We start from the raw sequence: 13,883 nt of genomic DNA, 5'->3' as shown, positions 1-13,883 counted from the left end.
AATTCTGTTTGCATTATTATAATAAACAGTTGCTTCAGGCTATATTTTGGTAGTACAAATGTCCTGTGATAAAGCTGTCTGTTTTATGACTTACTGAACGTTACTTTCTCATGGCATTTGCCTGGCAGTTAGTCTCCTAACAGCATTACTTTTAAGTGCCATCTTTTTTTTTTTTTAATAATATCCCAGTTCATAAATAAATTATAAAAGCTATGAGAAGCATTTACAATAGTTCGCGGTGTTTCCTAATACTTTTAATTTATACAGGAACCATAGGTTTGCCTGCATATCTAAAATACAGGGAATTTGGTGTGTATGCTGCTGGAGGAAAAAATAGCATTCAGATTTTTACTGTTGAAATTTATGTTAATGTAACTGTTTTTGAATGACTTTTCTTGATTCATCTTAATTATAAATTTAGTCATTTTCAATTTTTCATTAGCTTGGGTGACTTCTCGCTAGAGACTGATTTGCCTCTCTCTTTGCTTGCTATAAATCATGAAATACTCTGTACTGTGAAGCCCAGTGGAAGATACTTCACTCTAAAAACTAGCATAAGTGAAGAAAGAAGTTCTGCTGTTTTAAATTGGATGGCCTGATCCTCTTCCCATGGAAGCTCATGGGCCTCTTTTGAATTTTTTTTTTTTTTTTCCTGGAACTTGAAATCAGGTCATGTATAAATGGAGCTGATCAAGTTGTTTCATGAGGAAAATACCCCCACTGAAAAATTAAATTTAATCGAAATGTCCATTTTTCAATGAGGAAATATTTTTTTCCTTACAACAATAACTTGACTTGTAAAATAAAGTAATTATTCAGTTCTGGACATCATTTCTGAGCAATCTGAAAAAAAAATAGTTTTCCATTTCTGAAGTGCAAGAAAGTACATGCAGGGTTGTTGACCTGTATTTTATCCCTGTTTCTCTACTTGTTCATTTAGTGATATTTCAGAAGGGAAAGAAAGGCAAGGGAAACCAAGGACATCGTAATAATAACTAAAGCAGTCTACATAATTTCCCAGAGGCCTGGGTTGAGCCAGAAGCACGTGAAGGATAATCTATTATAAATTTGCTTATTTGACAAAGTCTTTTTGTGATTTTTTTTTGTCTTTTTCTTCCTTCAAGGATGCACCAAAGTGTTATGAAAGAAAAGAAGGAAGGCAACGTGTCTGTAGTTCATATTTTGGTCCCAAAATATCCATACGATGATAAAAATACTCATACTAGAATCTGCAGAGTTTGTGGTCATTATACCATTCAGTGTCATTAATACCAATTTTTTGGACTCCTTTCATGAGTCAGTTATAATTATTTTCAAGATTACTATGAAATTGTATTCTTAATAAAGTAACTTATTGATTCTCTTCATTTTATTGGTTGCTTTTTGAGAATGTATGTGAACATTGTTTTTTTAATGGTTTCTTCCTTTGTACAAGCAGTGATTTGAGAAGTGGTAATTGAGATGATATAGAATCAGACTGGGAATAAAGCCAGTAGAAAGCTTTGCAGGTCTAACAACATGTAAGTTTCCTTGAAACTCTCAAATGTTTTTTAAAACACAATTGTCTCACTTAAGAAGAGTTTCCATCCGTCTCTGTCACTGGGAAAGCACAACAGGTACAGCCCAAACTGAGAAGCAATTAAGTACATTACTGCCAGATGAAGGAAAGCCTCTATCCTGATTGTTTACCTCCTTGCTGAAGGGTTCGCTTAATAGGGTCCCTTAGAAAGGAAAATTTTCTCAAGTCTAGATCCTGCTCTCTTGTTAGACCTTTCAAAAATTTGCCATATTTGGTGTGTCTAAATCTGTTCTGCTCCTGGAAGGAAACCTTGCAGCATTCATGCACTTAAAGGGTTACAAGTCAAGCGGAGAGTGATTTTTGCAAACTGCCAATCTGCTATGCTTGCTTTATAGTTACAGTTGCTTGCTGTCCCCTGAGTTTCCAGCCAAATGCTCATACAATCTGATTAACGTGGTTCACATACAAAGGGCGCTGGCCTGGGGACCACCATGTCTTGCTCATGGAAATGCAATTTATATGCCATGGCTGCTGTATCTGTGAGTTAGGGCTCTCATTTATGCTTCCGTTTTTTCCCGTTTTTTCCGTTTTTTTTCTCTCTGTTTTAGGCAGAAATATCTGTGTGGATTTTAATGACTGGTTATATTACAGTTTTAGGTGGGCTTTTTTTTTTCATAGTAGTGTTATTTTCAATAATAAAGAGATGCATCTGTTGTAGAGAAAAGGAAAGAAATTCCATACGTTTGTGTTTGTGTTGAACCCTTTAGCTCTGAACGCTCAATGAATTTGGTTGAGGACTAGGCAGACCTGATCTGTTGTTCACTATAGTCCGACTTTGAGTGGAAGGCTGGATTAGCTGCTCCCTAGAGGTCCCTCCCAATCAACGTTTCTGTGATTCTGTGACTCTTGTTGACTTCAGTATGAATTTCCAAAATTAAGAGAATTAACGTAATTGTTTCGTCACATCTTTTTAAGAAACTTTACCGTAGTCCACTGTGAAATGAATAGTTCTGCTTCATAACTGGAGCAGGGAAGAGAGGACTTAGTTTTCAGCATTTTCCTGGAATATTTTTGGATTAATACTGCTTTTCAAGAAAATTGTAGAGAGGAGGTAACTGCACATGTTAGTGGGTATGCAAAGTATACTTAGTAGCTGGTCATCCGCTGCGTCTCTGCAGTCTGGTAGCCGGATGCTACCATATGCTGAAAGTATACTAGCAGTCTTTAGAATATATATCATCTTCCAGCATTTAGGAATATTCTTTTCTTATGTTAAGTATATGTATATATGTGAGGAAGAAAAGAATATGGGCTCTTCAAATATGGATTAGGAGTTTGTGAATCAAAGGACCCATGACATGTCAAGCCGCCAGAGATGCGTTATTTACAGAGGCATGTTGCAGAATTATGCCCATCTTTACGGTGATGAGTCATCAGGTTAAGTAAAAGCAGATCTCACAAACTTGAGTGAGGGTGACTAATCACTGTGGTGCTGCTGGTTGTTCTGCGACTTTCGTTGTTTAAAGGTTTGGTGTCAGCAGATTGTCATTTTCTGATTAATGCTGCTTTGCTGAAAACTTTCCAGACATCTCTAGTTGTGCTGTATGAGAGCAAGTGCCCAAACATGAGTATCCAGCATCACCTTATAAGAGCACCAACACACGTTTAGTTGATTGCATAACACTGAATTAGTGCAAGCCGTCAGCCTTTCCGTCGGCCTTCTGTCAGTCCTTGTTTTGGATGACAAGCGAGGAAATACGTCTTAGAATCAGAGTACATTATACAATCTGTAGCCTACTTAAACTCAATATACCAAGCTGTGTAAGTTTCCTGAATACGTCCTCTTTATTCTTGTCTTAATGCACACTTTGTTTATCTTCAGTTGTTTACCTCTTTAAATCAATAATTACTAAAGCGTAAACAATTCAAGCTCTAATCGCTATGTGCAAACTCTGGCCAACTCTAAAATATCATAAGGATTTGTTAAAAATATTTGCTCTAAAGGAGGTGATCTATTTATTTTAGATTGCCAAGTATGCATTATGTTCCCCTCTAAGGCTGCTCTGTCCATGGTACAGAAGTATTATGTTTACTTTTTAAGAAATTACTTTGACTTCACTAGTGTAGACTAATTAGTAAGACTTGTTCAGAGTTCAGCCTAATAACAGTCTGATCAATTTAGTACATTAAAAAAGTTTATTTGTCGACTTTTATGTGTCAGAAAATGTCTGTAACAGGCTGGTATGCAGAACTGAGACTTGAGCTGGTCTTTCAAATAATGGACTTCTCTAGTTTATTAATCATGGTACCCTCATCTCTGCAAGGCTGCAAAGTTTGCATAAAGTGATGACAGGGAGTCTGTCAAATAGATTATTGTATCTTCAGCTTTTAACCTTATACCCAGGAAGCATCTATGCATCTTGTTTCCCAAGACTAAGGTCAGTGTTGAGTGTGGCTTAGGAGAAAAGAGCACCAGTTCCAGCTGCTTTTTGTGATTTAATTCTGGACAGGCTTAACATCAAAGCACAGAATTCTACTCGAGAGTTAATGGAAGCATATGCACTCCTGAGTTATAGAGCTTTGCATACAGATTTGCTTCATCAGAAGTCCTAAATGTGCTTGCGGAGTGAGTGATGCTCAACTAAAGGAACAAATCAGTGTTTAGTGAAAGATGCCTCCACCCTGAACTCCCAACTGTCTAGCCGGGAAAAGCTGTGTCAAGAGTATGGCAGAACTGCGTTACAGATATGTATGCAGGCAAAGAAGCAGAAAAAAGGGATGCTTCCTTTGAGTTTTATTCACAGAAATCCGTTGAGGATTCCTCTGTTGACCTGAACTAATGCACCTTGTGTTTTGTTTTAAAGAGAAGTCATAAGCTCATTTCAGCATGTAGACATTCAGGATGCTGAGTGTCACCCCGTGTTGTCTGTGCGTGAAGTAACATGCTGTGATAAATTCAGGGGAATTGTACGCCCTGCAAAATTACACCTCCAGGCACATGCAAATGGCCAAACTTTGACATTTCTCAAACTTGACGGCTTATTTTCAGTGGAGATTCAGGAAAAAAAACATCAAAGGTCACCAAACACATTACCACTCTGCTCTTCACCTATAGCTATAGCAACCCGAGATCTGCTAATGTTGTATCTTAAGGCAAATTTGGTTATGTCCTAGGAACTAACCAAGCGGCAGCGGCTTGAAGGCTTCATTGACACGGTGCGTGGAAACCACCTTGCCTTGCGTTTTACACACGGGGTTGCTACTGCTTAATGGCTTCAGTGAATGTAATCCTGGTTTGCCAGGAGCAGGATCGGGACCGATAATGCATGTGGAGGTAGATTGCCTTTTGATAGAGTTACAGAGTGTTAGTGTGTCTCTGCATGGCTGTATGGGTATAGAAATGTGCTTTCATAAACACATTCTCCTCTCGGTTTGCTGTAGCAGTTGCCGAGGTAACGGTACTATGTGTACTTGAGCTTTAACAATCTAGAGTTCATCCGGAAAATAAATTTGGCGTGCCTGTGCAGTAAACTTGCTTATTTTCTTAATTCTTCAGATACAAATCGTTCAAAAAAGCTGAAAATTATGTTATTGCCTTACTCTATTTTCTGCTATAAACCATGCACAGAATCATTAAGGCTGTCATCTATCAAAATATAGTAAAATTCCAATAGAGCTAAATAGTAAATATTACCATCTTCAGCTCCATAATATATAATTTTTGAGGGCCCTGTGTCACTGTTGAAGTTGATAAAACTCGATCAAACCTCACTGAGCAAGAAATGAAAAAAAATTTTTATAAAATATACTTTGAAATAAGAATTTTCTCGTAAGAGCTGACCTGTTATTCTACAGCAAGTCAGAAGACCCTAGGACGGTGCTAACAGAATCATTTTGTCTGCGTGTATCAGTCTTAAATATATCATTTAAAATTTGGTTCCGTCCAAAAAAAATAAACCTTTAAATGAGATGCTAAGGCATCATATTTCCTATATCTCTCTGATTTCCATGTGAGGTTTTAACAATAGGAAGATTTCCTTTTGCAGCAAGAAAGTTTTTACAGAATTCATCATAAGCTCTGGTAATCCCCCTGGATCATCACATCCTGCATATCACCAGGAATAGCAGGGAGTTCGTAGGTCAGGTTCTGCTCTGCTCTGCTCTGCGCCAGTGTCAATTCCAGTGCCTTCAACAGAAGCTGTAGAAACATGTTTTTAGAAGTACTTGTCTACAACTGAGGCCATAGCTCTCTTGCGGCAACAAAAATTGTGCAAAAGTCAGTCACAAATGCAGGTGTTACTGAGGAAGCCTTTGTCCATAGAATTTTTTTAAAAAACTGATTTTAAATATCCTTGGTTTTTTTGGTGGGGGAGGGAGTGGGGAGCTGGGCTTTTTTGGTTGCCTTATATCATATATAGAGATCTAGATCTCTGAAGTCATTCCATTTGGGGATGACATGTCCTTAAAGTGGCTAGCTTACTTAAGAGCCTGTTTTTTTTTTTTAGAAGAGACCTGAGTACATCTTTGAGTCTGGAATCTTTGATTAACTGAAACCTGATCTTTGGACTTCATATTTGCAGGTCTAGCTACATGTTATGTCCCTTTATCAGGGTGGCTTATCTGTTCGGGAGACAGACTTAATTTCCAGTGCTGAATTATGACCACCTCTTTTTCTTTCTTTTTCTTTTTTCTTTTTTTTGTATTAGATTCAGGCTACATTATCTTTTGTCCTAATTACTCAGAAGGATTCATCACACTTTTTCCAGAGGAATGTCTTAATATTGTCTAGGAATGGAGTCTGTGTTCAGATAAAGAACTGCTAATTTTCCTGTTGTAACTAAAATAGTTGCTAAGCCAAATACTTGCTAAGCCTGTGTCCCAAACATGAGGAAAGCAGAAATCGTTCTACAGAAAATTAAGGAAAAGGTGATTGAAATATTGCATTATTTCTTGAATTTCAGTGCAGTGTAATATTGCTGTTGTCAAATCGTTCTGCAAATGATTTGTTTCAGGGATTTATGACACTAGTGAAGGAATTTGGCTCAGCCTGAAACTTGGCATCAGCTGATTTAACAGAGTACTGAATTGCTGTCATACACATTTTAAAGACTTGGATGTGTGGTGGATGTTTATTTCAGGAGCAAGTGCAGACATTTGCCCTTTAAACAGGTGACATTGTATCCATTGGGGGGGTCTGCCCAGACACAAGATGATTACAAGGACTTAAGGCAAAAGCACTCTTAACGGAGAGTACTGAGAGAGAAGAAAATCAGAATGAAAGAGCACCATTAAAAATGAGATTAGCCCACGACCTCAGAGTTTTCTTTTTGTGACTATAGAGAGCAGCAGCAATGCTTTAGCACCTTTCCGTGGTAAATCTTGTCTTTTCAGTAATGAACACTAAACGCCCTGAGAAGGCGTACGCTACAGGCAGCATGTTAAAGCTTGCCACTCCGTTTGCTGTGCATGAGCCTGCTAATTGTCTCAGCTATTTATAACTGGGTTTAACAACTGCAGCACCAGTAGCAAAGATAAGGGAATTTACTGCTATATATTCATAGGCTTTGGTCTATGCTTGCTGGTTTCATAAAACGTTCGCATAAGCTGACCTTTCTGCTGCGGAGGTATTAGAAAGAGGCCGCGATACAGATGCTGCATCTTTCATGTAGTCCTTGTTATATAGTTTTCAAAGGTTTCATTGATGAGGGTTCAAGCACGAAAGATACCGCAAAAGAAGTTTCTGATTGTTTCATTACAAGATGCACCTATATGCAGCATGTAAACGTATGATTTTTAAGGTGAAGAAACAAGTAGATAGTTTAGAAATGGGCTCACTAAGGCAATAATGGTCAGATATGTCACTTGATTTCTTATGTACAGTTAACCAGAAGGATATTTAGCACTAATTTGACATCTCACTATTAACTATTCTCACAAATAAATGGAAGTATAGAAATGTACATCACCTTTATTGGGCATCAGCTTTGGTATGGCCCAGTATCCTACAATTTATGATCCCTTTTGCTATCCCTGTAGAATGGCTTTAAAGTTTACCTGGTGCAAATTCAGACTTTTAATCTTTATAATAAAACGTATATTTAACAACAATTAAATGTTGAAACAGCTTGCTGACAGATGGGAGGGATTTTCTATCTCCTGAAGTTTTCAAAAATGTCTTTCAAAAAATATATTCATTTTATGGTCTGTGTTTTAGAGAAGACTGAACTAGACTATCACAGAGTTATTTTTATTGGCTTTATATTTTATCTAACTTTTTATTCTCTTTTTTTTACTTTACTATTCTCTATGTAGTGTTTTTTATTCTACTAATTCCTACCTAAAATTGTTTTTACTACGTAACATTTAAGCCCAGCTACCACCTTAGCCAGCCAAGTAATAACCTAGGCTGTTAATATACATTACATTATAGGGAATGAATAATTTGTGCCTTCAGAACCAGACCAGTTTCTAAAATCGTTATTGGCATAGTGAAATACACTGTGGGCCATGATATCAGATACTTTGTAGTAAGTTATGTCCTTACACTCAAGCAGTAAATTTGTCAACGTTATTACAAAAAGGGAAGACGTTTATTGGGGTTCTTCTTGGTTTTTTATGTTCTTTACCAAAAGCACATGTATTACTAAGAAGATCCCGTATTTCTTAAATATAAAACAGAAATGAATATTGATCTTTGAGCTTTGGTTTGGTTTTTTTGCTGATTTCTTTTCTGAAATGAGGTAACTGGGTTTGGTGCTTTGTTCAAAAATTGAATGGCTGAGATATTAAGCTGTGGAATGTGGTTACAACTCATCTGTCTTAATAACTGTGTAAAGAAATTTCATAAGAATTTTTATTATTCTCTTACGTGTAGCAGTTTAAATAACCTTTATTAATACACTCCATTGAACAGTAACATACATTTTTGAAATGTCATAAATACAGAGGGGACTTAACTACCACCACTATGCAGTGGTCGCTGTTTAAAAGCTCAGCAAGACTGATATTTGCCATGCAACAGAATCTGAAACACTACCTGTAGTTCACATTCTATAGGTAATACTGTAGGCTGTTAAGCCTTTATTCATTTGGCTAAAGCAGCTTGTTAAATGACTTCAGTAATTTTAGAATCAAAATGATTATTTCCAAGATATAGTCATGATTTGTTTTGCTTCTAAAGGAAAAAACTCTTGTATTTCATTTCTAATTAAAAGCAGTTCAAAATGGAGTTGCAAAGTTGAGGTTGTTGGGCAGTTGTTATCTGGTACTGTCCTCTGTTAGTGAAAGTTTGCAAATTAATCCCTCCATCAACAAAACAGAGGAGACAGAGTAAAAGGGGATTTAGGTTGAAAATTGGCTGGACAAATTTTCCATAGAGTTTTTATTAATGACTTGATATCTAGTTGGTATCTGGTAACAAGCACAGTGCCTCGGGGATCTGTTTTGGAGCCCCGGTTATTCAGTATCTTCATCAACAGCCTGGAAGATGAAGCAGAATGATCCCTTAGGAAACTTGGAGGTGACACTTGACTAGAGAGAAGAGGTTGGCGTATTGAGTTGCAGAGCTACAGTTCAGAGGGACCTTTACAAACTTGAGGGTTAGGCTAAGAGGAATCCAAGAAGTTCAATGAGGAGAACTGCAGGTTTCTGCCCTGGGGCTGTCATAACCCTCTTCATCAGCGTGGCAGGACCTGACCTGAGCTCCAGCCTGCAGAGAGGGACCCACGTTACAGCGGACACCGAGTGGGAGCAGGAGCCAACAGTTAGCTTTTGTTGCAAAGCAGGCAACGCACTGGACTTTCAGGAAGAATGTGGCTAGCAGATCGCTGAAAGTTAGTGCCCTCCAGTAGTGCAAGGCCACACGTAAATCCTGTGGCAAGTTTTGGATCCCCCAGTTCAAGAAGGATGTTGAGAAACTGAAGGGGGTCCCACAGGCAACTGCTGATGTTGGATTTGTTTCTTTTCGTGAAGATGGGAATCTAATAGCAGCAAACTACTTGAAGACAGCAGAGCCAAACCCTTCTTGGTAGGGGCAGGTGGTAATGGTGCAAATTGTGGCTTAGGAGGTTCAGGCTCACGTTAGAAAAAACTCCAGGAGGAGGGTAGAGCAGCGATGAAACAGCTTATCCAGGGAGGTGCTGGGATCCTGCCTCCTGGGAGGTTTTCAGGGTTCAGCAGGACAAAGTAATGGTTTGCACGATACGATACTGGCAGTAGTCCAGCTTTGAGTGAGGTACTGGACTGGATAGCCTCCGAAGGTCCCTTTAAATTAGTGTTTTATGAGTATATGATCCTATTCACTTGAAAAAATTAAGCATGTATTATTTTATAGGACTATACTAGCTACAAGACCTTTGCCTCTTTGATCTCTGATCTGCAAACCAATGAAGCATATGCATAATTTAAAGCATGCAGTGTGGTGAGATGCACAAAGGCATCTCAGAATTGCAGCATTACACGACTGCTAAGTTAAACAGGATCTGCAAAGATCTGAACCATCTGTTTGCATGTCCTTAAGGGAAGATCCTTTTGCTAAACGTTTTTAGATCCTTAAAGGCATCTGAGATGATTTTAAAAGATTCCTTGTGGGTTTTCCAGCATGCAATTCTGTTCGTTGAAACGTGCTTAAAATTATGCAGTGTTACTTTAACTCTTTGCGCTAAGTTTCACTTTGAGTGCTTTGCTAGGACAAAGGCAAAACGCCCTATGGCTATGTAGGTTTAAGCCATTTGTTAACTCAAATGGATTTTAAAGGCAAGCATTTTTTTTTATCGTTATTTAAATAAATAGTGAAGCTTATTCACACTAATTTAGATTCTTTAGTTCAGCTCTGCCTAAGCTCTGTTGCTTCCGCTGCATACAGAAGAATTTGGATTGCAGGTGTAGGATTGATTTGCAAAACCTATATGACAGCTTGACTTGAAGCACTGCCTCAAGTATGCGCGCACTTGACTGTTGCTATACTGCCTGAAAGTTGCAGGCAAGGGATTTTTTATATGGTTTTACAAGGAAATAGGATGTGTAAATTGGTATTGTATAAAGCAAGATAGTCGTTCAGTGAACAATAGACTGTTTCATTATATCAGTGCTTTCTAACGGTTCATTCTCTTCAAAGAACTTCAAAAAGCTGAATTCTGCTTTGCTATTAAAGTAGGTTCATCTATTATGTGGCCCAAACAATGTTATCTTGGGGTAGGTCTTTAGAGAAAGAAAATATCTTAAAATATAAAAAGGGAGGTATAATGTAGTGCTGGAGAGGTCAGTGCGATATGCATCACTGTGAGAAGTTTAATACCTGTATCTGCATTTTATTCTAATTGATGGTTCTGTCTGGTGTTTGAAAAGCCCTAAATTACTGATGCTTATGTGATGGGATGTCTGTCGTCCAAGTATGGATGAAAATGGCACCGCACCGTCGCGGTCTGTTAAAAAATGATTTGTTGAAAATTGACTTTGAGTGTTTGTCCTGGAGGTCAGAGTTCCATTTAGAGGGCTCATGTTTCCATAGAAATATCTAGAAATGCTGCAGATAGGCCTCACTATTAAAGGAATGAGTTTGATATATGTACCTGGCAATGATTTTGATCCATTAAAATGGGAGAAATAAGTGGAGCAAAACAGCTGGGACAATTTCTAAGTAAATTCATCAGTCATTCAGGAGCTATGCATTTAAAATACCTATAAATAATAGAATGCTCCATCTAAATGGAAGCTTTTTATTGATATGTAAGTACAGTGTCACCCTGAATTTTCATTTTTAACTTATCATTTCCTTGTGTTTAGAACCAGATCAGGCAAGTTATTTTACTTCTTTTTTTCTACTTTATTTTAACGGCATTATTTTGTATGATGAGTGAAAATGAAATTGATATAGTTGTTACAGCTTCAAAATGACTTTCAGGTAATAAGTAACTGTTTGGAAACTACTACTCCATTTTTAATATTATCTTGGCAATTGGAGACTGGAAAAAATAATACGATAACTTTTATGTTTTGCCACTGATATTTGTAAATTCCCTTTATTCATATTCTTACAATATGTTGTAGCTCTTTAAGTATTTTCTTTCCCTTCTGTGATGACGATCATGGGAATAATAATGCTATAAAGGCAGGAAGGAGGATGGAAATAGGGAGAAAGGACCACTGCAAACCCAGTTTTTGCTTTTAAAAATAGAGGCTCAGTTGTCTCAGGTTTACAAAGGAGGCATAAGGAAACAAACGCTTAGGTTTTCCATTTGTTTTAATAGATAAAAAGATGGCCTACCACAAAGTGAACGCCGAGCAGAGAGCACAAGGGCACTCTCCGTACCTTGACAACGACGACCTCCAGGCCACGGCGCTGGACTTGGAATGGGACATGGAGAAGGAACTGGAGGAGCCCGGCTTTGATCACTTCTGCCTGGATGGTGCAGCCCAGCCTCCGCTGGGGAACTCGCAGAGCCCTGACCTTGATCTCGAGCCCATTCAGCCATCCACGTCTCCTAAAGGGAGATTCCAGCGACTTCAGGAAGATCCAGACTACATCTCACATTACGCAAGACAGGCACCAAAGAGCAACCACTGCAGTTTTAGTCAGATATTTAAAATACTTTGCACTGTTTTGATTTTATTTATTTTGGGGATTTTGATAGGCTATTACGCACACAAGAAATGCCCTTCTTCCTCAGCATCTCCAGAACCAAATAACCCTCACGTCTACCAAGAGATTCTCGAGGAAATCAAAGCTGAAAATATTCAACAGATTTACAGGTATGTACCTTGACATATTTTTGTCTAAATGCAATCAGGTGCCAATGTTAAGACTTCCTGTGATTTGTTTTATGTGGTATCTTATTAACAGCTTATTAATAGCTTTGAATTTTTCTTCCTGGGTTCAGTTTTATCGTGATGCTTGGGACACTTTCTATATACATGTACGGGGGAAAGAGAGAATGAAACTAGAATGATGGCAGCTGCATGTGGATTTGTGTTAGTCATCCTGTTACGGAAATATTGTTACTGTAAGAGAGTCATTGTTTTTGTTTTAATAACATTCTGTTGCTAAATATTAATATCACCCTTATTGTACATGAACTGGAAAATGTAGACAATTCGACGTAAATGGGAATATAGAGAAATCAGCTTTCTAAATCCAGTCAGTTGTTGAATGGTATTGTCAAACTGCAAGCAAGATTTTAGACTCCATTTTGTAACATTTCATGCTTTAAGAAATCCCTATCTAATCACTGACAGTTGAAGTGGATCCTGACTTTTGTTTTTCAGTCTGTAAGGTGAAGTAAACCTTTGGTCTGCATGGGTGGTAAGGAGGAAAAAACTGAAGCTGCTGAACTCTGAAGGACTGCGGTTTTTGAACACTCGAACAGACAAATAATTCCTTTCCCAAGATATTTTTTAAATTTACCTGATTGTAAAGCCAATGTTTTAATCCTTAGGACCTGTTGTATGGATATGACGTGTTGTAAAACAGCCACTGAAACCCCTGGCTGGCTTTGCTATACATATATATAAATATATATATATATATATTTTTTTTTGATGTGGGCTATTTCCACTGATTGGGAAGTTTATATAGCACTCATCGCTGTGGTATCAGAACGCACCATTGGCCCAATATATATGGAAATACTAATCACTTTCCTGTAGTAGTGAATGTGGAAGAAACCAGGTTTTCTGTCCTACTTTGGAAAGTTATTTCTGCATGAAGGAAGAAATCAGCTTTCTTCAGGTTTCTGGAACTGACCCTAAGCAGTGGAAGTTTGTTTGCTTATTTGTTTTCCTCATGATAAAGGAAATGCATTGATGGCTTTTTGTCACTTGCAGAGCAGAACTGGCAGAACTTATGTACCTGAGATGGCAAAGGATTGTTTTAGTGGAAATCTAAAGAGCTGCTCTTGGTGTATCAGAAGTAAATTGAAAGTATTCTAAAATAATTGGTTTTTATTATATTTGATAAATGAAACTTAAAATCCTTGAAGTGTACTGTGTTTCAAGCCAATACTTATTAAATTCAAGGAAAAAAATGTATGAAAGACTTAATATTGGTTTTCATGAGCTGATCCATCTCTACTTGATGGATCTCATTATTTCTATAAAGGGAAAGGTTACAGTTGATGAAAAATGGTGATTTTGAAGGGTAAAAATTCAACCTCCTTATGTACTTGGAAAGGAAATTAGGCTGCAGTCTGTTATGAGGCTTAGTCGTAAACAAAGCGTTTGAATAAGCTGAGCTCTACAACAAATGGCAGAGAATTCTCTCAGTCTTGGGATAATATTCCAATACTTTGGGTTTGAGTTTGGGAATAGCTTTTCATTTTACTATTTTGAAGGATGACTTAAAAACTTTCTTTTATTTCAACATTGTTCA

The 13,883-nt window shown here is 37.6% G+C and overlaps 1 protein-coding gene across 19 annotated transcripts in view; it reads left to right on the top strand.

Moving 5' to 3' along the window:
- NAALADL2 (N-acetylated alpha-linked acidic dipeptidase like 2) overlaps positions 1–13,883 on the top strand; it is a 524,823-nt gene that overhangs the window by 205,997 nt on the left and 304,943 nt on the right. For all 19 annotated transcript variants that reach the window (XR_011142818.1, XR_011142817.1, XM_068954255.1 and 16 more), the window contains one exon: positions 11,767–12,268. Coding sequence is in view for 17 of the 19 variants with exons in the window: in XM_068954257.1 (XP_068810358.1) it covers positions 11,767–12,268 (502 nt within the window). In the remaining 2 variants the exon portion in view is untranslated. The remainder of the gene's footprint in view (positions 1–11,766; positions 12,269–13,883) is intronic.

This window comes from Struthio camelus, chromosome 9 (genome assembly GCF_040807025.1).
Source record: "Struthio camelus isolate bStrCam1 chromosome 9, bStrCam1.hap1, whole genome shotgun sequence".
In the NCBI taxonomy this organism is placed as follows: Eukaryota; Metazoa; Chordata; class Aves; order Struthioniformes; family Struthionidae; genus Struthio; species Struthio camelus.
This window is presented reverse-complemented; position numbering and strand designations above follow the sequence as displayed.